The following is a 25,702-nucleotide window of genomic DNA, read 5'->3' as shown; positions in this document are numbered from 1 at the left end:
TAGCCAGTTTCCCAGTTTGGATACTGTGCTGTAGAACTGGGGGGGGACCAGGCCAGGTTTGGTGCCCTCAGTCCCAGCCTGTAGTGACACCCCCTGGGGCCATGGGGATGGGAGAGGTCCTGACCTCGGCCCCAGGGCTGTGGGACCATCCCAAAACCAGCTCTGCACCAGGTCTGGGTCCCAGTGAGCCCCCAGTGACCCAGGCCCAGCCCCACGGGGATCCCGTCCCCTTCTCCTCCACCCCATGCTCACCTCAGCAGCTCCCTGAGCCGCTCCTCCTGCTCGGGAGCTCAGCCATGGCGCTTTTCTCTCCGGATTATGGATTAGCTGCGTTATTAACTAACGAGCAGGTGTGGTTATAGGATTACAAACCCCTCTCCATTCCTCCCACACCAACTCCTTCATCTTCCCCCTTGTTTCCCGCCAGGGTTGCAGGAAGGGCTGGCGTGTTGCGACTCGCTCCATCTGGGGGCTCACGCTCTCCAGATCGCTCCGCAGGCATTTTCCTCCTCTGTTGGATTAAAATCCATTTCAAGGCCAGGTTGGCTGGGGCTCGGAGCCCCCTGATCCAGTGGGAGGTGTCCCTGCCCACGGCAAAGGGGGGGAACTGGATGGGGTTTGAGGTCCTTTCCCACCTAAACCATTCCAGGATTCTATGATCCCAAGTCCATCAGCGTTCCCTAACCCTGTCTGCCTCCCCCTTGGTGCAGGCAGGGCTGGGCCAACACCAGGGTGGCTCTGGAGGTCGTGCAGAAGTCGAGGCAGCCACCAGACCTCGCTCACAGCTTTCAGTAGAGGTCACCAAGGCTTTTTTTTTTTCTCCCCAAAACACACAGAAAAGAATCCGGCAGACCAGGCCCATGAGCTATTTCTTTATCCAGCTCTGCTTCACTCCATGTTTTGCTCCAGCTTTACACAACAAAATCTGCATATAAAGCTCCCGGCGACCTTACACCGAAGGACGGCGCCACAGCCAACATCATTTTCCAGTGGGTGGAGATGAAAAATGAAAAAAGAAAAATGAAGTCACCACCTTTGTCTAAGAGACGCGTTGTAATATCAAATGAAAGCTTCACAAAATCTTTTAGGAAACCCCTTGTGGCCCCAGCTGCCGCTCCCCCAGCTCAGCATCTGCTCAAAGCCCAGCTGGCCCTGCTGGGCCACTGGAATTCATGTTTGCTTGCCAGTCTGTGAGCGCCACGGGAGCTGATGCCTCTCAGAGAGGCAGAGCGTGCCGGCCTCACGCGGGTTGTAGGTCCCAAAGGCAAATTTCTCCTGCATGAGAGCGTGACCCGGCCACTCCAAGCCGCAAAGCTCCAGCAGTTCAGCAGCACGTCGCCATCGGCGGTGACGCCATCAGAGCAAGGAAGATCCCTACAAGAGAGACAGCCGAGCAACCAGCAGCTCGGGGTCTTTCCAGAGGGTGTCCAGGAGCTTCCAGATCTCTGCTCATGTCCTTGTGCTGGAAGTGAAGGGTCTGGGAGGGCACCGAGAGGCTTGCGGGCGCTCCTCTGCCTCCCCTCCTATTTTAGGATGATGTGGTAGCCGTCATTGGTTTCAGCTGCAAAAGAAGCAAAGCTTGTGAAGCACTCGCAACAGCAAACGAATCCGCTGGGAGGAGCGGGTCGGACAAAAGAGAAGCACGGAAAGGAAATACGAGACAGCCCAGACTTTCACGCACCTTTCATGGTGTCCAGAACGAAACAGGATTCATCTTGAAAGTTCTGTATCATCTGAAAGAAGCCAGGAAAGCCAGCTTAGCCCAAGGCCGAACCCAAACACCGTGGAGGCTTTGAAGCCCCGAGTGAGGGGTTTGTGTGCTGCCATCCAGCCACAGGCACAGACTCCGAGTGCGGAAAGGACTGGAAGCTGCTCAGGAAGCTCAGTGCTCTCGGAGGCAGGAAAGGCACCGGCCATAAATATTGATTCCCTCCTCCAGCTCTGCAGGTCTGAACCAGCAAACCAAGAGAGAAACCATTGGATTCTGGGTTGTGGGTCTGGAATCAGAGTCCTCTCACAGCAGTTCACCTCCCCATTTACACAGCAGAGCTGGAAGGAATCAAAGCACGATGGAGGGCCTGCAGGCAGCCTGGACTGGCTCCGGGAGAGCTGTTCATGCCCAAGAAACCTCACGGCTTTAAGGGAGGCACCCCTGGCAGCAAAGCAGCATCCCTAGACATTAATGATTAACTCCCAATCCTTCAGAAACTGGAGGCGATCGAGCAGGAGAGCCATTCCCACAACCTCCACAGAGCTCAGAGCCCAACCAGCCATGAACCAGGGGAAGCAACCCAGCACGAGAGGCTGATATCAAGGTGCACAGCGAGGTCGCTACCTCGTCACTGATGAGCACATGTATCCCCGTCGGCCCCTGCTTGTAAATCTGGCTGATCTGTTGGGAAGAGATGTTGAAGAGCTGGGCCAGCTTCTCTGTCAGCTCCAGCGCCGTCAGCTCCTCCAGGTAGATCGCGTGGTACACTGCGAGGAGAGAGACATCACAGCTCGATGCCAAGCGCAGCTTTTGTGTCTGCACTGCGGAAAGCAGAGACGCCTCAGCCAGTGCCACACACTCACCCAGGGTGAGCTTAGAGAGCATTTTCAACCTTAATGATTCCATGATTCTAACTCGTCACACAACTGAGGCCACTCAGCTACTCGCGACGTGGGTGCAGTGTCCCCTGAGCTCCACCAGCATCAGCTCTGCTGTGACTTGGCTGCCACCCATGCCCTGCAACGCTCGCTCTGAATTTACGCAGACCTTGCCCCCCTAAGCTTCTTTTTCTGCTAGCAGCGGCCGCGCAGCATTTTGTACCATTACTGCAAGTTTTCAATTCCAGCAGGATGGAAACACCACCCTGGCACTTCCCCAGAGCCCCCACTCCCAGAGGCAGGTCCGGGGGGAAAGCGAGAGGATCTGAATTAGATCAGGGAAATGAAAGGATGAGCTGGTTGCTTCTGCATTGCCGCTCCAGTCATGGAGATGGATAAGCCGGTGCCCGGCTGCTCCACAAATGTAGGTCACTCATTGTTGTCTGGGCAATGCTGGATTCTCACAGGAGCGATTGTTTGTCGGCTCCGAGCAGGCAACACGCCGACAGTCAGAGCCCGCAGCCACGCACGGAGTGGGCAAGGAGGAAAATCAGCTGGGCAAGTGAAAAGGGTTCGGCGGGTTTTTCTGGCACCCTTGTAGCAGGAGAGCCTGCGCGGCCCCACGGTTCGTGTAGAGAGCCTGCATCAGGGCGCGGGTGAGCTCACACAGGAGCTCGCTGCCTGCTTCCAGTGAGATGACAATGACAAAAACCAACACAGCACAGCAGCCGAAAGCCAAACCCATCGACCTCGGAAAGCTGCTGTGTGGACCCAGCGGACTCTAGCGTCACTCACAGCCCTGGCTACCACAGTGGTTTTTCACCAGGTGATGCTTGCCAGGAGCTCAGACCTTCAGCTCAGCGACGTGGGGACGAGGGGAGGGAGGCAATAGGTGCTGAGGCTGGAAACGGCCCCCACCACAATCCTGTTCACTGAACCCCCTAGCTGTGACCCTGCCCCCCTGCACTTGGTGTTGGTGAGGCTGCACCTCGAATCCTGGGTTCAGGTTTGGACCCCTCGCTCCAAGAAAGACCTTGATGGGCTGGAGCGTGTCTGGAGAACGTCTGGAGAAGAGAACGGAGCTGGGGAAGGGTTTGGAGCCCAGAGGCTCGGGGAGCGGCTGAGGGCCCTGGGGGGTTTGGTCTGGAGAAGAGGAGGCTGAGGGGAGACCTCGTCGCTCTCTGCAGCTCCTGGAAAGGAGGTTGTGGTGAGGTGGGTGCTGGGCTCTTTTCCCAAGTAACAAGTGATGGGATGAGAGGAAACAGCCTCAAGTTGCACCAGGGGAGGGTTAGATTGGATATTGGGAACAATTCCTTCACTGACAGAGTGGTGAAGCCCTGGTAGAGGCTGCCCAGGGCAGTGGTGGAGTCTCCATCCTTGGAAGAGTTAAAAAAACCACATGGCTGTGGCACTTGGGGATGGGTTCAGTGGTCACGGTGGTGTTGGGCTGACAGCTGGACTGGATGAGCTTAGAGCTGTTTTCCAACCTTAATGATTCCCTGATTCCCTGCCCTGTCGGCCGCAGCCCGAGCCCACCACCCCCAGCCAGGTGCCAGAGCCCTTACCAAAAAATGTGCTGGTTCCCGTGTCCCCATCCTCGTGTTTCTGCTGGAGGTCCCACAGCTGCTGGGACTCCTGGCAGACGTAGATAGTCAGCCTGGGCCGCACCATCCTGTGGGTAGAGCAATGGATGAACAACAATCGGATTTGCTCAAGGACACCTTGAGCTGCCAACGCTTTGCCAGCTCTTTTCCCTCCCCAGAATCCTTAGGAGAAGAAACCAACAACCTCATCTTGGAAGCAAAACCACTGTGGTCTTCCCCACCTTGCTGAGGCAGCAAAGGGTTTTGGCAAGGAAGGGATGAAGTTGGCATGAGGACATGGTGTCTGCTCGCTCCAAGTGGCCGGTTGGCTCCCAAGGACCGAGGTGCCGCGGCTCAGGCCGGGCTCTGCTGGTAACGCACACGCTCCTTCTCGTTCAGTCTCATTCTGCTGTGCAAAAGCTGGCAGCACCTCCCGTTCTTTGTGCCCTTCTCCCAGCGCGCCCTTGTTTCCCCCGCTATCTCCCAGGCCATCGAGACACTCCATTAACCCTCTGGAATGTTTTCCATTGGTGCAGCTCCTGCTGCCCCAAGCCAGACCCCCGTGCTGATGCCTCCTCAGACCTTCCCTCTGGGACACAGCCCACCCCGTGCCTCCATGCCCAGCTGCAGTGGCCCCTTCCAGAACACTCCAGCTCAGCCAGGTGAGCAGTGAAACCCCAGCCCCCACTTCCACAGGGAAAGGCACAAAGGGATATTCCCTTTCTGGAAGGGAATTCCACCAAGGAGCAATTTAGAGTACTCTGGCCTGTGCTGGCTGGTTGTGGCTTGGTTCTCTGACACTTGAAGAGTAAGATCATTCCTAATGCTTCACTCTCACATGGATTTTGTTCCCCAAATTGTCTCTGGAGAAGCTGTCCTGCTGGCTACGTTATCAGGTTTAATTGGAAGAGGTTCAGGAAGGTGAAGCAAACTCTGTTCTCTTGATAGCGAGAGCCAAACAGGCTGAACTGAATATAATTCCTCTCTATAACTACCTGAAAGGAGGTTGTAGAGAGAAGGGTGCTGGCCTCTTCTCTCAAGTGACACGGGACAGGACGGGAGGGAATGGCCTCAAGCTCCGCCAGGGGAGTCAGGCTGGACATTAGGAAAAAATTTTTCACAGAAAGAGTCACTGGGCAGTGGCAGAGGCTGCCCAGGGAGGGGGTTGAGTCCCCTTCCCTGGAGGGGTTTAAGGGCCGGGTGGACAAGGTGCTGAGGGACATGGGTTAGTGATTGATGGGAATGGTTGGACTCGATGACCCGGTGGGTCTCTTCCAACCTGGTTATTCTATGATTCTATAATTCACCCACCACTCACGACTGGCTTTTGAGAGAACAACGTACCGGCCTTTCAAGGCGTTGAAGAGCCGGATGCCATCCGCAGGGCCGCAGATCTGGATCACGTCTTCCCTGGTCAGCTTCAGCAGGTCCGCACCTACAGGTTGAACAATCCAAAGGAGAAGTCACACGATCCAGCCCAAAAAGGCTGGGAGGAGGGGGGGTCTCTGGGCAACACAGCCAGGCCAGCTCCCCCTCCTCTCACCCCATTCCCAAACTGCTCCTGCCTCCTCCTAACAACCTCCCCCTGCTCCCTGTAGGAGGAATCTCTGAAGGTTCTTTTCCAGACTGGTTTTGCAACGTTTCTTTCGGTCCAACCCCGTGCCCCGTATTATCACCGACAGCCGGCGATCCGGCACCTCGGTGACCCTGGATAACAGAGGCCGTATCGCCAGGAGAGGGAGAGGATAAGAAACACGAAGCATTGCTTCACACGCAGCGCTCTCCCTGGCTCAGCATTCCTCAGCTCGTTTTAAGGTTGGAGGGTGCTGTGAGAAACCACCACAGTCCTTTCTGTTTTGCCAGTTGAGAAAGAAAGAACACAGCGTTCAGGGAGGCATGTATTATTGTGTTATAGAAAAGATGGGGTTTTTAAACACAGGAAGACAGCATTGGGAGCAAGAGGAGGCTGAGTGCTCAGCCCAGAGCCAGAGGGACTGTTGGAACCCACCTGAGAAGTTTCTGAAAAGCCGAGAAAAGGTGGAGAAGCGGTTGCGGTGCAGCCACTGCTGGGCCTCCTGGGGCGTGCTGGTGGGCAGGAGGTTCTGCAAGACAGAAGAAGGGTCCCAGCCTCAGTGGTGCCATGGGAGCCTTTCCAGGTCAGTGTTGATATAATCACAGTCTTAAACCGAGACTCTGGTGAGCCGGGCTGGCAGCACACGGCCTGGACACGCTTGATTTAAAAGGTTTGGAAGGAAAGAAAGAGATCGGAAACAAAGGCAAAGCACAACTGAGATCAAGGCAATAAGTACAGGTTACAGCAAGCTAAAAAACACTCGCAGCTCCACTGCGTTGCACTGGACATCTTTCACCCTGTCACCTTTTTTTTTTTACCAAATAAAAGTCAAAAAGAAGAAGTCCCCAAAGATGCCGAACCGGAGTGGCCTCTTCCCCAGTAAACTCCAGCCCCCACTCAGCCCGCCCCGCTTCCTCCCAGTGCCATGTGCTGATCCGTGCCCCGTCCTTACCACAAGCACAAGCTCTGGGGTGTGACTTACATCTGCGATCGGGGCGGGTGGCTCGGGCTGGTGGTTTGGGGAGCCATTCCTGGGGGGAAAGGGCCGAACACAAAGTTAGGGCAGCTTCACCCTCCCAGACCCAGAACTAAGAGTGCCAGAACACAGGGTCAGCAACATCACTCAGCTCCAAGAGCTTTGGTTTGACTTTTTGGTATGGAAAGGGGCTCCAGGAAAGCTGGGGAGGGGCTCTTGATCAGGGAGGGAAGAGATGGGACAAGTGGAAACTGTTTTCAGATGAAAAAGGAGAAATGAGATTTTAGGAAGAAATGTTTTCCTGTGAAGGTGAGAAGGCCCTGGCTCAGGCTGCCCAGAGCAGTGGTGGCTGCTCCATCCCTGGAGGGGTTCAAGGCCAGGTTGGATGGGGCTTGGAGCCCCTGATCCAGCGGGAGGTGTCTCTGCCCTTGGCAGGGGGTTGGAACTGGCTGGGTTTTGAGGTCCCTTCCAACCCAAACCATTCCAGGATTCCATGATGTTATGATTTTCCCCCACTGACCAGGCTGCTCCCACCCCACCAGGCCCTTCCTCTTGCCCGTGGTCACTGCTGGCTCAGACACATCCCCTCTCGTGCAAAGTGGAAATCCATAGCCAGGCAGCCTCTTGTCTGGACTTACCCTTCGCCAATGGAAAAACTGCTGTGGGAACTGTTAAAGCCAGGGGATGGGGCATTGTTGACGTATGTTATCTCCGGCCAAGGCGAACACTGGAAAGAAAAGCCAGAGGAGTCACAGGATTGCTCTAAACAAGCACACGGCTCCTCTGGTCAGTGCAGGCGAACAGAGGTTTACTGACTGACAACCAACCGTGAATCCAAATTAAAGAGTAAAGCACGGGCATGGAGGAGCCGTGCCAGGTGCTGCTGGTGGGCACGGAGCTTGAATTTAGTGGCTCTTCATCTCAAAACGCATAAAGTCATAAAGTGCAAACCCAAGTTTTCAGCTGCAAGAGGGGAGATTGAGATGAGATCTTAGTGAGAAATGTTTTGGGGCAAGGCTGAGGAGGCCCTGGCCCAGGTTGCCCAGAGCAGTGGTGGCTGCCCCATCCCTGGAGGGGTTCAAGGCCAGGCTGGATGGGGCTTGGAGCCCCTGATCCAGTGGGAGGTGTCCCTGCCCATGCAGGAGTTGGAACTGGCTGGGCTTTGAGGTCCCTTCCAAGCCAACCTGTTCTGGGATTCTATGACGATTCTGTAAGATCTGGGATCTAACCCATCGCCTGCCAGCCTGGGCATCTCTGCGCAGCGGATGGAGCCTCAGCCCGATGCTGCTGGGCATCCCCAAGCTCAGCCAGGGCAGGATGAGGGCTCCTCAGCACCAACCCCTCAGCTGATGGCATTTTAACAGATTCATAAGTCCCACCAGGAAGCACCAGCGTTTTCTGCCAGCTCACAGCCTTGGGGCCGGTGAGGCAAAACGGGGCTTGCAGGGAGAGCTAAAAATCTTTTACCAGGTGTTGTGATCGGTGGGGAAATCCCCATGACACTTCCAGGCACCAGAGCCCTTTCCAGCTCCAGCAGGAGTGCGTCCACGTCAGTTTGGATATCCCTGGAGAACACTCCACACCTCCCCTGTTCCCATGCTCTGTCACATTCAGGAACAGCTGGTGCCTTGCCAGCCGCGAACGAGGCAAATTGGGCTTTGGTAAACCAACAAACAGAGCTCCCCACCTCAGTCAGGATCGTCGTCTCGTAGGATGGCTGGTATTTCTCTTTCTCGTGAGGTGTTCGCTTCTCCATCTTTTCCCTATCCGTCTTCTGCTTCCGATCAGCTCCTTTGGGCTGGAAAGGAAACATTTCTGTTAGAACAGCAGCATGGAAGGGCACGTGGGACAGATGAGCAAGAACCAGAGGAGAGGACTGATCCTTCTGCTCACCCCCAGGGCCTTTACAAAGGGAAATGGGGCAGGAATGTGCACAAGGATGGCAACAGCATCTTTTCGGTAACAACCCCGATATCCTGATCTTAACGTGAGGCTCAGGACATCTCAACAAGGAGCCAAAACATTTTCCAGCAGAAACTTCCCCTGACAGTGCCAGCTCCTGGTGTCCCACATCCACGCTGTGTCCTCCACCCCTTTCTCCAGCCACCGGGAGAGGCAGCACCTCCACGGCACAAACTGCAGCGCACACGAGTGCGCTCGGTCATGGCCTTGACTTTACCACCACCTTGCTCTCCCATATGGAAGGTTGAGATGATTTTACTCGTGGCTTTTATCAAAGCTGGGACCTGCTGGGACCACTCCCAAAGCTCTCCTGGTGCTCCTCTTGGCAGAACCCAAGACAAATTCCCTTAGAACTTGGCTGTGGATGGTGCCCACATTTGCAAGCAGAAGGGATTTGGCCTTGTTGGACCAACCCCGTTGCCTGCCAGCACGCAGATGTCTCCAGCGCGGATGAGCGCGTCCATTGCAGCGCCAGGGAAGCTTTGGGACTGCAAACACAGCCAGGTAGAGTCACAAGATGATGGAATTATTAAGGCTGGAAAAGCCTTCTAAGCACATCCAGTCCAACCATCAGCCCAACCCCACTGTGACCGCTGAACCCTGTCCCCAAGGGCCACAGCCACACATTTTCTGAACCACTCCACCACCGCCCTGGGCAGCCTCTGCCAGTGCCCAATAACACTTTCCATGAAGGAATTTTCCCCAATATCCAATCTAATTCTCCCCTGGTACAACTCAAGGCCATCTCCTTTTGTCCTGTCACTTGTCCCTTGGGAGAAGAGCCCAGCACCCACCTCATCACAACCTCCTTTCCAAAAGCTGCAGAGAGCAATGAGGTCTCCCCTCAGCCTCCTCTTCTCCAGACCAAACCCCACAGGTCCCTCAGCTGCTCCCCTGGTGTTCCCAGGCTCCAGACCCTTCCCCAGCTCCTTTCCCTTCTCTGGATGCACTCCAGACCCTCAAGGTCTTTCTTGGAGTGAGGGGCCCAAAATTCAACCCTGGATTCGAGGTGCATCCCCACCAGCGCCAAGTGCAGGGGGACAACTCCTTCCCTGCTCCTGCTGGCCACCCCATGGCTGATCCAAGCCAGGATGCTGGTGGCCTTGGCCACCTGGGCCACTGCTGGCTCATATTCAACTACTGTTTGACCAGCACCCCCAGGACCTTTTCCACTGAGCAGTTTTCCAGCTGCTCTTCCCCAAGTCTCGAGCTTTGCCTGGGGTTGTTGTGATTCAAGTGCAGGACCTGGCACTTGGCCTGGTGGAAACCCATCCCATTGCCCTCGGCTCAGAGATCCATCCATGGATCCCAGTGTCTGCATGACAATCTATGCACTGCTGTATCTTTCCACGGTTGATGCTACTGCTCCTGGCAGGCAGGAAAAATCTGTGCTCCAGACACCAGGAGCCAGGGTACGAGGCCTTCAGCAGCTCTGGAATGGAGCACTGGAACATTCCCAGCTTTGAGGGGCAGAAAGGGAAGAGCAGGGTAGAATCCTGAATTGCATTAACCCACCAAGGATGCCCTGCGGCAAACGGATCTTGTGCTGAGAAACACGCACACGGTGTTGAGTCTGTGGCCTAAACAGCAGCCCTAAACCCAGGGGAGCGGCTGCCTCAGAGCAGGAGATAAAACCAAGACCATTGGGGACCTTTCAGCTGTTCGCATGGAGGAACCAGCCAGAGCCCAGACAAGCCCTAAGGAACAACACTCCTGCTTTCAAAATGTCATCATCCAAACAGGAGAGGGGGAGAGAACGGGGGAGATACTGAGACAAAGGCAGTGGGGCCCAATATCCCACAGGAGCTTCCCAGGAAAAGCAGCACAGGCCAGGCCACCAGCCCCGGCGTGAGCCAAGGGAGACAAGGAGAGAAGCCACGGACAAGATTTTGAGGTGCAACAGGGAGGACATGGGAACGGAGGCAACAGTGTCCCAGATAGCACCCGCCTTCTCAAAGAACCATAGCATGGTTTGGGTTGGAAGGGACCTCAAAGCCCAGCCAGTCCCACCCCTGCCATGGGCAGGGTCACCTCCCACTGGATCAGGGGCTCCAAGCCCCATCCAACCTGGCCTTGAACCCCTCCAGGGATGGGGCAGCCATTTCTCCGGGCAACCTGAGTTCCAGCCTCTGACAGACAGATCACTGGATGCAGACGGACAATCGGATGCCCAGGGACCGCCGGATGCAGGCACTGATAACGTGAGGAGTTCAGTCGGACACTGGAGCTCCCTGGAGGATCTCCCAAGCTGATAAACTCAAGACTAAATGTGGGAGGTTTCAGGCCACACAACTCGTGCTCTCCCTGTCTGTTGTTCTTGGCTCATGGGTTTTGGAGCCTCAATAGCATCTAGACTCGATCGACAGAGAGAAACTTGGAGAGAGCAGCAACACAAAGACTGAGAGCCCTTTTGCAGGCAACCATCCTGCACCCACGACGTTCCCTGGGCTGCAGTGTGGATCACGATGGACTCCGAGTGCGTTTCCATGTGGGAAAAGACCATCAGTGGGCCAAGGTACCTTGAAGACCTTGATCTGGCAGCTGGCGGAGTGCAGGTGCTCCGTGTACTCCCCATTCTCGTTCTCCTTGAACGTGTCTATCTGGACCCGGAAAGGCACCCCCTTCTCTCCTCCGTGCTTCCGCATGGTGAACTCCGTGCTGATGCAGTGAACCTGGGCAAGGAAGGCATCCTGTCGCTAGGAATTCAGCCGTGTTTGACCGACCACGGGCTTCCGCTCTCCTGGGAGCCAGGACAGAGCCCATGGGAGAGCAGCCTGGTGGGAAGGGCGAAACACACAGCCGGGGAAGGACCACACCAGGGTCCCTGGTGCTGTGGAGTTCAAGGAACGCCACAGCAGAGCCACAGCCATGTTCTCCCAACAAGTTTTGCAACCTCTTAATGTTACGAGCAAGGCCCGATCAGCAACCATGGAATGATTTAGGAAGGAAGGAAGCCCATCCAGTTCCATCCTCCTGCCACAGGGAGGGACACCTCCCACTGGATCAGGGGCTCCAAGCCCCACCCAGCCTGGCCCTGAACCCCTCCAGGCATGGGGCAGCCACCACTGCTCTGGGCAACCTGGGCCAGGGCCTCCCCAGCCTTGCAGCAAAACATTTCTTGCTAAGATCTCATCTCAATCTCCCCTCTTTCAGCTCAAAGCTGTTCCCCCTCGTCCTATTCCTGCCCTCCCTGACCAAAAGCCCCTCCCCAGTTTTCCTGGAGCCCTTTTCTGCACTGGAAGCTGCTCTAAGTTCTCCCTAGAGCCTTCTCTTCTCCCAGCTGAACAACCCCAACTCTCTAAGCCTGTCCTTGTACAGGAGGTGCTCCAGCCAACATCCTTCTATCATCAGAGCATCTGGCTGCTATTTCAGAGCTCTGAGACAAAATCACATCTCTTTTCCCCTTGGATAACTTTTCTTTCTTCCCCTGGGCCCTCGCACACCAAGGGTTTTCCACCTGGCCTCTCTCACCTGGATGAACACTGACGTTCTCTTTGAAGGATCCCACAGGAACTCAACCGTGTTGAGCTGCGTTGGGTTTGCTCTTGGGTCGATGATGCCCACAGACATCGGGATATCTGCAGGGGCACACATGGAGAACGGGCTGTAGTTTGCAGGAAGAGATTCACAGGGAACACATGGAAGAACCAACCACATCTCTAAAACCACAGAATGACAGCGCTTTATCCCTTGAAGTCCTGGGACTGGGAGCCGTTTGGAGGCACTGCAGGCACCGAGGTGCTGCTGCGGGGACTCACCTATGTCAAGGATCCTGTCTCCAGGCCGGTTCCACCGCCAGCCCTCCAGCTGTTGATGCTCCGTGTACTGAAGCCGCCGGTCGTGGAACACCACCCGGAATATGCTCTGGAGGGGAGAAACAATCAGCACCTGGGGCTGCCCCAGGAAACGTGGCAATCTTCATGCTGCGAGGAATTTCCTGGCGCAAGGAGAGGGGCTGGGATGGGGAGCAGAGGAGTCTGCAGGCTCTGGGAAGAGCCAAAGGATAAAAGCAAGCCCAGATGGACCCTTGGGAAAAAACCACGGGGTCTGCAGCTCATCCTAAGCCATCAGGAGGGGTTGGACGCCACCAGAGATGGCACATGAATGCAGGACGTGCCATCACGGAGATGGCACATGGATGCAGGACAAAACTTCGTGTGCTGCTCCCTAAGCAGAGCACGGCCCCAGCTGGACATGCTCCCCCCGACTCTCCACTCACCTTTACCAGTTTCCCATTGATCTCTGGCAGCTCCCCGATTTTCCTGTTGTCCAGCATCCGGATTTCATAGGACTGGCCTAGGGGAGAGGAGACAAGGACACCTCCCAGTCAGCTGGGGACAGACCTTCACTGCCACCCTCTCCTGGCAATAACAGCTTCTCCTGCCACACCAGCCATGCTGCATTTGAGTGGGGGTCACAGAATCATGGAATGGGCTAGAAGGGACCTTAAAGCCCACCCAGTTCCACCCCTGCCACGGGCAGGGACACCTCCCACTGCATCAGGGGCTCCAAGCCCCATCCAACCTGGCCTTGAACCCCTCCAGGGATGGCGCAGCCACCACTGCTCTGGGCAACCTGGGCCAGGGCCTCCCCACCCTCACAGCAAAAATTTGGCCCTAAGGTCTCATCTCAATCTCCCTTCTTTCAGCTCAAACCCATTCCCCCTTGTCCTGTCCCTGCACTCCCTGATCAAGAGCCCTTCCCAGCTTTCTTGGAGCCCCTTTCTGGAGTGGAAGCTGCTCTAAGGTCTCCCTGGAGCCTTCTTTTCTCCAGGATGAACAATCCCAACTCTCTCAGCCTGTCCTCGTATGGGAGGTTCTCCAGGCCTTGGATCATCTTTGTGGTCTCCTCTGGACCTGCTCCAACAGCTCCACATCCTTCCCCTGCTGAGGACTCCAGAACTGGACACAGGCTCCAGGTGGGGTCTCACCAGAGGGGCACAATCCCCTCCTTTCCTGATGGTCCCACGGCTTTGGATGCAGCCCAGAATACGGTTCCCTTCTGAGCCATTGGAGCCAAAGCTCATCCCCTTCTCCAGGAACAGGAAAATCTGTCCTTCCTGCAGCTGTACTTTTTAAGTATTCCATATCAACCCAAGGTCAAGAACAGGGGAGTGAGGAGCAGAGATCACAGAATCATAGCATGGTTTGGCTTGGAAGGAACCTCGAAGCCCAGCCAGTCCCACCCCTGCCATGGGCAGGGACACCTCCCACTGGATCAGGGGCTCCAAGCCCCATCCAACCTGGCCTTGAACCCCTCCAGGGATGGGGCAGCCACCACTGCTCTGGGCAACCTGAGCCAGGGCCTCCCCACCCTCACAGGAGAACATTTCTCCCTAAGATCTCATCTCAATTCCCCCTCTTTCAGCTCAAAACCATTTCCCCTCGCCCTACCCCTACACTCCTTGATCAAGAGCCATCACCACTGAGGAACTTTGCCTTCCCAAGGGAAACTTTTCAAAGGCAGGATTTGATTTCTCAGGGTGTTTACGCAGGCGCAGACGCCCAGAGGGCACAGGGCCACCCACCTTGGTTGAGATAAGTGAGTGTCTCGTCGTGGAGCTTGACAGCAGGGGAAGTGGCAGCACACAGCACATACTGGAATGGCAGGATTTTGTTCTCATTTTCTGGAGGCAAATTTGATTCTTCCTGCTTGAAGATGGGCAGGGCAAGGACATCACTACAAAAAGATTTGTCAGAAAGGATCGGTTCAGCTCCAGCATCAGAGAGATGATCTGTTTGGCACCAAGCCCTCCTTTTGGGAAGAGCTTGGACCTCTTCTTAGTTACCCTGCAAACCCAACATTTCCCTGAAGAACCACGACATGGCATCAGAGTGGAGTGAGCAGCCCAGGGAGATGACCCTGCTCTCATCATGGAATCATGGAATCGTGGCATGGGTTGGGTTGGAAGGCACCTCAAAGCCCAGCCAGCTCCAAATCCCTGCCGGAGACACCCACTGGGTCAGGTTGCTCCAAGCCCCACCCAGCCTGGCCTTGAACCCCTCCAGGGATGGGGCAGCCACCACTTCTCCAGGCAACCTGGGCCAGGGCCTCCCCACCCTCACAGGAAAACATTTCTCCCCAAGATTTCATCCCAATCTTCCCTCTTTCAGCTCAAAACTGTTGCCCTCATCCTATCCCTGCCCTTCCTGATCAAGAGCCCCTCCCCAGCTTTCCTGGAGCCCCTTTCAGCACTGGAAGCTGCTCTAAGGTCTCCCCAGAGCCTTCTCTTCTCCAGGATGAACAAGCCGAACTCTCTCAGTATGTCCTCTTGCTAAAGCTTTTTTTTCCAAGTGCACCTGCCCACCCATCCAAACCCCACACATTTCTTGCTTCAAAGGTGAGACAGAGCCGAGTTCGTGTTTCCGACTGAAGCCCAGGCACACAGAGCAACTGGAGCTCTCTTCCCTCCAGGAGAGGCCTGGGAGGAACGTGAAATCTTGCTGAGGTCAAGGTCGCCAAGAGCCGGCCTGACTCCCTCCCAGCTTAATCATAGAATGGAATGACAGAATCATTAAGATTGGAAAAGCCCTCTCAGTGCATCCAGTCCAACTGTCAGCCCAACCCCATCGTGACCACTGAACCCCGTCCCCAAGGGCCACATCTACACCTGTTTTGAACCCCTCCAGGGATGGGGACTCCATCACTGCCCTGGGCAGCCTCTGCCACGGCTTAACAACCCTTTACATGAAGAAACTTTCCCTAATATCAAATCTAACCCTGCCCTGGTGGAACTTGAGGGCATTTCCTCTTGTCCTACCACTTGTTTCTTGGGAGAAGATCCTGACTTCAGCCTGGCTCCAACCCCCTTCCCAGGAGCTGCAGAGAGTGATGAGGTCTCCCCTCAGCCTCCTCTTCTCCAGATCAAACCCCACAGGTCCCTCAGCTGCTCCCAGAGCCCCTGGGCTCCAGACACTTCCCTAGCTCCGTTCCCTTCTCCAGACGTGCTTCAGACCCTCAAGGTCTTTCTTGGAGTGAGGGATCCAAAACTCAACCCAGGATTCGAGGTGCATCCCCACCAGCGCTGAGTGCAGGGGGACAAACCCTTCCCTGCTCCTGCTGGCCACCCCATGGCTGATCCAAGCCAGGATGCTGGTGGTCTTCTTGGCCACCTGGGCCACTTCTGGCTCATGTTCAGCCCCTGTTGACCAACATCCCCAGGTCCTGTTCTGCTGGGCAGTTTTCCAGCCGCTTTTCCCCAAGCCATGGATCCAGCCTGTCCCGATCACTCTGCAGAGCCTCCCTGCCCTCCAGCCCATGGATCCAGCCTGTCCTGATCCCTCTGCAGAGCCTCCCTGCCCTCCAGCCCATGGATCCAGCCTGTCCTGATCCCTCTGCAGAGCCTCCCTGCCCTCCAGCCCATGGATCCAGCCTGTCCCGATCACTCTGCAGAGCCTCCCTGCCCTCCAGCCCATGGATCCAGCCTGTCCTGATCCCTCTGCAGAGCCTCCCTGCCCTCCAGCCCATGGATCCAGCCTGTCCCGATCACTCTGCAGAGCCTCCCTGCCCTCCAGCCCATGGATCCAGCCTGTCCTGATCCCTCTGCAGAGCCTCCCTGCCCTCCAGCCCATGGATCCAGCCTGTCCTGATCACTCTGCAGAGCCTCCCTGCCCTCCAGCCCATGGATCCAGCCTGTCCTGATCCCTCTGCAGAGCCTGCCTGCCCTCCAGCCCATGGATCCAGCCTGTCCCGATCCCTCTGCAGAGCCTGCCTGCCCTCCAGCCCATGGATCCAGCCTGTCCTGATCCCTCTGCAGAGCCTCCCTGCCCTCCAGCCCATGGATCCAGCCTGTCCTGATCCCTCTGCAGAGCCTCCTGGCCCTCCAGCCCATGGATCCAGCCTGTCCTGATCCCTCTGCAGAGCCTCCCTGCCCTCCAGCCCATGGATCCAGCCTGTCCCGATCCCTCTGCAGAGCCTCCCTGCCCTCCAGCCCATGGATCCAGCCTGTCCTGATCCCTCTGCAGAGCCTCCTGGCCCTCCAGCCCATGGATCCAGTCCATCTCGATCCTCCTGCAGATCCTTCCTGCCCTCCAGCAGATCCACGCTCCCACCCAGTTTGGTGTCAACTCCAAATCGACTAAGGGAGCGCTCAATCCCCTCATCCAGATCGTTGATGGAGATAATGAACAGAACTGGACCCAACCCTGAGCTCCACCACAGATACTGCTCTGGAAGTTGCCTCTCCATGGCTGTTCTGAGCCGTAACAACGGCCAAGCGCGATCACTCCACGGTGCATAAACCGGAGCACCTTCCCATCCATCCGCAGGAGCAGAGGTTGGAGCAGAGCCAGGGATGTGGGAGCCCTTCTGAAGGGCAGGGGGAGGCGCTGAGCCCCCTGCAGAGCTGGGGCACCTGCCCTTCCTGTTCCTGGCCTCACAGAAGGGGTTAAATAATTTGCTTTTTCTTTAGTTGAACATTAAAAACCTTTCCCAAGGAAAAACTGGACTTGCCTGGCCAAATACCAGCTCCCACCCTAGCAGGGCTTTTAACCCTTGGCTCTCAGGAGACCAAAACCTCACCCTTCCTTCTGTCCAGCACTGCTTCCCACCACTCAGCGAAGCCCGAACCCCCAACCCCAGCTCCTCGGACACGGCAGTGTCGGCATCAAAGCCCGTGAACACGAGACAAATCCCACAGCCAGGAGATGAACTTCTCCCAGCTCCATCTCCTCCTGCAATGGGATCTGGTCCACACAGGCTGCCGAGGCAGAGCAAAGCACAGATATCACTGATCTCTGCAGGGAAGCACCAGGATGGAGAAGACTTGCACAAAACCACGGCACCTAGACAGAAAATTAACCTAACGGCTGCACCCAGCACAAATCCTCTGGCAGCCAGAGGAACACAGGATCACAGAATCCTGGAATGGTTTGGATTAGAAGGGACCTCAAAGCCCAGCCAGATCCACCCCCTGCCATGGGCAGGGACACCTCCCACGGGATCAGGGGCTCCAAGCCCCATCCAACCTGGCCTTGAACCCCTCCAGGGATGGGGCAGCCACCCCTGCTCTGGGAAACCTGGGCCAGGGCGTCCCCACCCTCACAGAAAAACATTTCTCCCCAAGATCTCATCTCAATCGCCCATCTTTCAGTTCAAACCCATTCCCCCTCATCCTCTTCCTGCAATCCCTGATCAGGAGCCCCTCCCCAGCTTTCCTGGAGCCCCTTTCCATACTGGAAGCTGCTCTAAGGTCTTCCCAAAGCTTTCTCTTCTCCAGGCTGAGCAACTCGAACTCTCTCAGCCTGTCCTCACACAGGACGTTCTCCAGCACTCAGATCATCTCTGTGGCCTCCTCTGGACTCGCTCCAACAGCTCCATGTCCTTCCCGTGCTGAGGACTCCAGAACTGGACACAGGCTCCAGGTGGGTCTCAGCAGAGCGGAGCAGAGGGGCAGAATCCCCTCCCTCCGTGCTGGTCCCACAGCTTTGGATGCAGCCCAGGACACGGTTCGTTTCTGGGCTGTGTGCACGTTGCTGGCTCATGTGGAGCTTCTCCTCCCCTAGCACCTCAAGTCCTTCTCCTCAGGGTTGTTCCCAATCCATTCCTCAGACAGCCAGGATTTGTGCTGGGATTGTCCCGACCCAGGAGCAGGACCTTGCCCTTGTTGTACTCCATGAGGTTCACACGGCCTCATCTCTCCAGCCTGTCCAGGTCCCTCTGGATCCATCCCTTCCCTCCAGTGTGTTGACCACACCACACAGCTTGATGTCATCAGCAAACTTGCTGAGTGCCCTCAGTCACAGAACCATTAGGTTAGGAAAGACCTTAGAGATCAATTCCAACTTTACCTGTCTACAACTAATTCATATCTCCAAGCACCTCATCTACCCACCTTATAAACCCCTCCAGGGATGGAGACTCCACCACCTCCCTAGGCAGCCCCTGTCGGTGCCCGAGAACCCTTTCGGTGAAGAAATTTTTCCCAACGTCCAATCTAAACTTCAGCTTGAGGCCATTCCCTCCTGTCCCATCACCTCTGAGAAGAGACCAACACCCAATCTCACTGTCCATGTCTGTGACAAAGATGTTGAACGGCACAAATCCCAACACCAACCCCTCGTCCTCGTAGGCTTTGACATAGCAACACCTCGGTTCCGCTCCTGTGGCCTCTGGACACTCCGGGCTCTGCTTCGCCCCGCACAAACCCAATCTGGATGAGGAGGAGACCATCTAGGAGCTCCCTGCATAGAGAGCCGGCACCTCGTCGTCCTCATCCCGATGTTCCCTTGCTCCTCCCATGCGCGCAGAGTTCTGGGGCGATGTGGGAACCAGGCTGCATCGCACTCCACTGCGGCACCGCAGGCTGCTCTGCAGGGCTCTGGAAGCCCCAAACGGACACCAACTCCACTCAGATTCCTGCCAAGTGGAACGGCTCAGCCATCCCTGCAAAATCTCCTCTGATCCAGCCTTGGGATCCGTGTCCGTTGAGGCCCCGCGCAGCCACAACCCAAACACCCATTTCGCTGTGAGCTGCAAAGGGGGAAAAACTCCAGGCAGTCGCATCCCTAGATTTCTGGAACAAGAATCCAACACAATTAATCAGGAATAATCACCACTCAAACGACACTTGTCGCAGCTCCGCAGGCACGGAAGAGGCTGTAGGGAGCGATCCTTCACCAGGATCACCAGTTGCTTGGATGCCGGCATCTTTCTAGGCTGCAGGGCAAACATTCTGGGTTGACTTTGCCCGATAAAAGTTAAATCCTGATCCAGACGACGCGGTTATAAACCAGCAGCTCCTGGTGTTGTGTCTCCACCGCAGCTCCAGGGGAAGGTTGCCCTCGGCCACCAGCATGGAACTGAACGGAATGGAACATCCCAGCCAGCGCTACCACCTGTATCGTGGTGGCTATTCCGCCTCCTGCCCCACCACCACCGCTGCCTTCAGGAGAAGTTGTTTTCCAGGCAGTTTGGGAAGTCCTCGGGTCCTGACACCCCTACAACATCCCCACGACACGCGGGCTGGCCAAATTGAGATGGTCATTCCTTGGATAACTCCCCTCGTGGTCCTGCCTGCTCCAAAGGCACCTGGAGAGAAGCTCCTTAAATGCTGGCACGGCAACTCCCTTTACAAACAAGCACATTTTCACTGTGCAATTTAACAGAGTTTGTGGAAAGACACAGCCCAAGGCCTCTGGTTCTGGGCCAGGAGAGAACCTCCTGGAAAAGAGGGAAAAAAGTGATTGCAGAAGAACTCTGCGGGTGCAAGTACCCAGCCAACGCCCAGTGACAGCCTCCAAAGCCACCTCCGCTCTCCAAAAATCCTAATTCCAGGGAACAACGGGAACACCAAGAATTTTGGTGTGTTAACACAGCACGATCCCACCGGGCAGCTCCAAGGAGAAGCAGCTTCTGGCTGCCCTCGTCACCCAGCACCACCTACCAGCGCGCGCTCCCGAGGGAATAACGTGCCTCTTCCATAGCGAGACGGGATAGAAGCAGAAAACATGGAAAAACCCCAAACACGCTCCAAGCCCAAGGCGCCTGTTGAGACCTTTCCTCCTTCCCGTGGCACGGGGGAAAATGTCAACTGCCCGGGCCGGAAGGTCGTCGCGCTCGCCTTTGGCACGCGCTCTATTTACGGGAGCGCAGGGCAGGAGAAGTCTCCCAGAAAGAGAGTCAGGTTTCAGAGGACGAGCGAGCCCTGAGAGCAGGACAGGCACAGCCACCTCATCCTGGCAGCGGGCAGGGAGCACGCAGAATCAGAGAATCATCAGGTTGGAAAAGACCCATTGGATCATCGAGTCCAACCATTCCTATCAAATACTAAACCAAATCAACTACTAAACTTTGGGAAAGTGCTGGCTCTCCTCGTCCCTGGAAGGAAGGAGACAGAGGTTGGATGAGCAGAGCTGCTCTTCTGCTTCCCCTGGAAAAGGGCAGGGGGCTGTTAAGCTGCTTCCCAGGTTATTTTGCTGGGAGCAATCACCCAGCGGGGCAGTTTTAATCCAGACGTTCACCATTTCCAAACACAGATCCCTCAGGAAGCCCAGTCTGGCCTTGAGGCCTCCTCTGGCGTCGGGACAGGTCATGGACATCACTGGACATTTATCCGAAGTCTTTCCAGCTGCAGCGAAAACCAAAGCATCTCCCTCTGGCTTCACACCTCCACGCCAGCCTCCCTGGAGAACCAGCCTTCTTCCAGCTCCCCCCGACGCCGCTTCTCTCCCACAGGGCTCAGCCCCAACCTCTGGACCTGCCCTCACCGCCTGCCTGGTGCCCAGCTCCTGTCACAGGTCGGGATCCACCTCTTCCTCACTTCCAGGGATGGAAATAAGAGGAACTGGAGTCACATTTGAACTAATAAAGCGCTCGCATTGTATTACACCAGGACAGCGATCTCGCAGGTGGCACCGGATTCACGCCAGACTTGGACGGAGCCGATTAATGAAGGATGGTGGTGGGGATGAAGGATGGTGGTGGGGATGAAGGATGGTGGTGGGGAATGCATGGCTGCTCGCAGACTGGCCTGGTGTCTCCTCACTCCCACCCAACACCTCATCCACGGGCTGCACATCCTCCTTGCAAGCCACACAGCCAGAACCGTGGTGTTCCCAGGGCTGGAAGGGCAAGCAGGACATGGCCTTTGGCCTCACCGGGATGGGGAGGCAGAGCCGGGAGGCTGGGACCCAGCTCTGGAGCACGGGGCGCGTACTTAAGTGATATGAATCATAGAATCATCAGGTTGGAAGAGACCCACCGGATCATCGAGTCCAACCATTCCCATCAATCACTAACCCATGTCCCTCAACACCTCGTCCACCCATCCCTTAAACCCCTCCAGGGAAGGGGACTCAACCCCCTCCCTGGGCAGCCTCTGCCACTGCCCAATGACCCTTTCCAGGAAATATTTTTTCCTAATGTCCAGCCTGAACCTCCCCTGGTGGAGCTTGAGGCCATTCCCTCTCGTCCTGTCCCCTGTCCCTTGGGAGAAGAGCCCAGCTCCCTCCTCTCCACAACCTCCTCTCAGGGAGTTGCAGAGAGCAATGAGGTCCCCCCTCAGCCTCCTCTTCTCCAGGATGAACACCCCCAGCTCTCTCAGCCGCTCCTCTTCTTCTCCAGCCCCCTCACCAGCTTCCTTGCTCTTCTCTGGACTCGCTCCAGAGCCTCAACATCCTTCTTGTGGGGAGGGCCCAGAACTGACCCCAGGATTCGAGGAGCGGTCTCCCCAGGGCTGAGGCCAGAGGGAGAAGAACCTCCCTGGCCCTGCTGGCCACGCCATGTCTGATCCAAGCCAAGATGCCCTTGGCCTTCTTGGCCCCCTGGGCCCCTGCTGGCTCCTGTTCAACCAACACCCCCAGGTCCTTCTCCTCCAGGCACTTTCCAGCCAGACTTCTCCTAGGCTGGAGCTGCTCAGGGTTGTTGTGCCCCAAGTGCAGGACCCGCCATTTGGCCTTGTTAACCCTCCTGCCGTTGGTCTCAGCCCATGGATCCAGCCTGTTCAGATCCCTTGGAGCCTCCCGACCCTCCAGCAGATCCAGCTTCCACCCAGCTTAGTATCGTCCCCAAACTTGCTAAGGGTGCACTCGATGCCTTCATCCAAGTCATTGATAAAGACACTGAACAGGGCTGGACCCAACTGAGCCTTGGGGAACACGACTGGTGGTTTGAGCATCAAACGCTCTGAGGTCCCGATGCCGATCACTGCACTCACAAGATGGGGCATTTTACCCCGTGGGGCACAGGCTCCTTTCCTTCACTCCCCGTTTAGCTCAGTCAGGAGGAAGGAGCTGGCCTGCTCCAAAAACCCACCTGGTTGTTCCTCTGAGAGAAAGATTAATTAGAACAAAGCCTGCTCCAGGGGCGATTAAGACATGCTGCACAAAGCCTGAGCTACCAGCCCTGGGCACCTTAATCGGCGGTGGAGGAGACGGCCAGGTCTCCCACTGAGTGAGTTTGAGGACACCAGGAGGCCAAGGGACTGCCACCACCAGCTGCCCAGCAAGCCCTGAGCCGCAGCTGGGCTCCTGGCAACCACGGCTCCACCTTGATGTCAAGTGGCCACCACCACATCCCAGGGCCGGTGCTCGAGTTGAGCGCCCTGTTCCCTCATGAACCGACCCCTGTGTGATGCAACTGCTGCACAACGCACTACTGAACAGCTCGGTCCTCATATAGAGGGGCATTTCATAGCATCCTGGAGTGGGTTGAGTTAGAAGGGACCTCAAAGCCCAGTCAGTTCCACCCCTGCCATGGGCAGGGACACCTCCCACTGGATCAGGGGCTCCAAGCCCCATCCAACCTGGCCTTGAACCCCTCCAGGGATGGAGCAGCCACCGCTGCTCTGGGCAACCTGGGTCAGGGCCTCCCCACCCTCACAGGAGAACATTTCCCGCTAAGATCTCATCTCAATCTCCCCTCTATCAGCTCAAAACTGTTCCCCCTCGAACTCTCCCTGCCCTCCCTGATCAAGAGCCCCTCCCCAGCTTTCCTGGAGCCTGTTCTCATACAGGAGGTTCTCCAGCCCTCGGATCATCTCCATGACCTCTTCTGGACTCGCTCCACCAGCTCCGTGTCCTAGTGCTGAGGACTCCACAACTGGCCACAGGGCTCTAGGTGGGGTCTCAGCGGAGCAAAGCAGAGGGGCACAATCTCCTCCCTCCCTCTGCTGCTCATTTTGGGGCTCCTCAGCTGCGCCCGAGCCTCTCGGGGCGGGGGGGTTCATCCGCGACCCCAGGCGCGGGATGGAGCCAAGGTGATGGCCGGCGCTGCCCACCTACCTCATGCTGTAGGCCCCGGCGCCCAGCTCCTGCCCGATGCCCGAGAGGCTGGCGTCGAAGTCCTGCACCAGCCCGGACTCGATCACCTCGTCTGCCAGCGGCAGCTTCAGCGCCCAAGCCATGTTGGCGCGAGGTCGGGGGCTTGGGGGGGCCTGGGGTCCTGCCCGGAGCGTCACCCACCCACTCACCCACTAGCACAGCCTGGGGAGCTCCCCGCCTCTTGGGGTGCCCTGCTCTAGGAGGAGCGAACCTGGGGATCCCCAGACACCCCCAACCCCCCAGAACCTCCTCCGGGCCTTCCCAAGGGGCCCCGCCAGCCCTCAGCCCCACAAGCGGCTTCACCCTCTGGAGACTCTCGAGCTCTGCAGCCTCATCCAAAGGGGATGCACCCCCGGGACCCCAAACTGTGCACCCCTAAAGCCCTGCACCCCCGGGACCCCAAACCGTGCACCCCTAAAGCCCTGCACCCCCGGGACCCCAAACCATGCACCCCTAAAGCCCTGCACCCCCGGGACCCCAAACTGTGCACCCCTAAAGCCCTGCACCCCCGGGACCCCAAACTGTGCACCCCTGCCCCCCCCCCGGGACCCTGCTGCCCCTCAGCCCCCAAGAGGCTGCGCCCCTGGGACCCCCAAAGCCCCTCACTCCCCTGAGGCTGCAAAACCCTACAGCCCCTAGAGGCTGCAAAACCCTACAGCCCCTAGAGGCTTCACCCCTAAAAAGTGCACCCCGAAAGCCCTGCCCCCCCAAGCTGTGCACCCCCTAAAGGCAGCACCGAGACCCCCAAACGTTGCACCCCAAAAGCTCTGCAACCCCCTTAGAGACTGCACTCCTGGGACCCCCAGATTTTGCACCTCCAGAGCTCTGCACCCCTGGGACCCCCAAATCATGCACCCCCAAAGCTCTGCACCCCTAGGACCCCCAAATCGTGCACCCCTAAATCTCAGAGTCTCCACAGCTCTGGAACTGTGGAACCCCCAAACTGCGCACCCCCAGAGCTCTGCACCTCTGAGACCCCCAAATCGTGGCCCCCCAAGGCTCTGCACCCCCAGAGCTCAGCAGCCCCAAATCGTGCCCCCCCAAGCTCTGAACCCCCACAGATCAGCACCCCCACATCGTGCTCCCCAAAGCTCTAAACCCCCACAGCTCAGCACCCCCAAATCGTTCCCCCCCAAAGCTCTAAACCCACAGAGCTCAGCACCCCCAAATCGTGCCCCCCCAAGGCTCTGAACCCCCACAGCTCAGCACCCCCAAATCGTGCCCCTCAAAGCTCTAAACCCCCACAGCTCAGCACCCCCAAATCGTGCCCCCCAAGGCTCTGAACCCCCACAGCTCAGCACCCCCAAATCGTGCCCCCCCAAGGCTCTGAACCCCCACAGCTCAGCACCCCCAAATCGTGCCCCCCCAAGGCTCTGAACCCCCACAGCTCAGCACCCCCAAATCGTGGCCCCCAAGGCTCTGAACCCCCACAGCTCAGCACCCCCAAATCGTGCCCCCCCAAGGCTCTGAACCCCCAGAGCCCTGCACCCCAGGGACCCCCGAGCCCCGTCCCCGGGCCGCCGGGCCCCGGCCCCCCCCCGCGCCGCCGCCGCTCCCGGGCCGCGGCCCCGCAAGATGGAGGCGGTGGCGCCCCCGCCCCCGCCCGCGGGGAGGCCCCGCCCCCTCCGCGCTCTCGCCCAATGGCGCCGCGCGGTGCCGGGAGCAGCGAGGGGCGGGAGCCAATGAGAAGCCCCGAGCCGGGCGCGCCGCGCGGGGATTGGTCGAGGGGGCGGGGCCGGCGGAGCCGCGCGGGGCGCTCGGGGGCCCTGGGGAGGATCCGAGTTCGAGTCCCGGCGCCGGCTCGTGCGTGCGGTGAGTTGCGCGGGTCTCAGCTGAGGGGGGATACTGAGCCGCGAGGGAAGGGATGAGAGGCTGAGAGAGTTGGGGTTCGGCCTGGAGAAGAGAAGGCGCCGAGGACAGCTTAGAACGACCTTCCAGTACCTGAAGGGGCTCCAGGAAAGCTGGGGAGGGGCTGTTTACAAGGCTTGGAGTGATAGGACGAGGGGCAATGGGGATAAACTGGAGAGGGGCAGATACAGACGGAGCATAAGGAGGAATTTCTTCACCATGAGGGTGGGGAAACACTGGAACAGGCTGCCCAGGGACGTTGTGGCTGCCCCAGCCCTGGAGGGGTTGAAGGCCAGGTTGGATGGGGCCTTGGGCAGCCTGATCCAGTGGGAGGTGTCCCTGCCCAGGGCAGGGGTGGGACTGGATGATCTTTAAGGTCCCTTCTAAATGGAGTTAACTCCAGCTGGAGGCC

At 57.5% G+C, this 25,702-nt stretch overlaps 1 protein-coding gene across 3 annotated transcripts; it reads right to left on the bottom strand.

Moving 5' to 3' along the window:
• Positions 1–850: 850 nt before the first annotated feature.
• Positions 851–23,817, bottom strand: TFCP2 (transcription factor CP2). 3 transcript variants are annotated; one of them, XM_069878977.1, is made up of 15 exons: positions 23,404–23,811; positions 14,211–14,362; positions 12,903–12,979; positions 12,442–12,547; positions 12,155–12,261; positions 11,203–11,355; positions 8,409–8,519; positions 7,360–7,448; positions 6,698–6,776; positions 6,181–6,274; positions 5,517–5,607; positions 4,155–4,261; positions 2,336–2,478; positions 1,682–1,733; positions 851–1,561 (listed from the first exon to the last, which is right to left on the bottom strand). In XM_069878977.1, exons 1-15 carry the CDS (start codon positions 23,523–23,525, stop codon positions 1,524–1,526), a joined length of 1,521 nt encoding a protein of 506 aa, XP_069735078.1. In that variant the 5' UTR covers positions 23,526–23,811; the 3' UTR covers positions 851–1,523. The 3 variants fall into 3 exon arrangements, with proteins under 3 accessions (XP_069735078.1, XP_069735079.1, XP_069735080.1); XM_069878978.1 differs by having other exon boundaries at positions 6,728–6,776; positions 23,404–23,809; XM_069878979.1 differs by lacking the exons at positions 851–1,561; positions 1,682–1,733; positions 2,336–2,478; positions 4,155–4,261 and adding an exon at positions 4,941–5,155 and having other exon boundaries at positions 5,480–5,607; positions 23,404–23,817.
• Positions 23,818–25,702: the final 1,885 nt, after the last annotated feature.

The sequence above is a fragment of the Phaenicophaeus curvirostris genome, chromosome 30 (genome assembly GCF_032191515.1).
Source record: "Phaenicophaeus curvirostris isolate KB17595 chromosome 30, BPBGC_Pcur_1.0, whole genome shotgun sequence".
Taxonomy (NCBI): domain Eukaryota; kingdom Metazoa; phylum Chordata; class Aves; order Cuculiformes; family Cuculidae; genus Phaenicophaeus; species Phaenicophaeus curvirostris.
The sequence above is the reverse complement of the archived record's forward strand: the minus strand, read 5'-3'. Positions and strand labels throughout refer to the sequence as shown.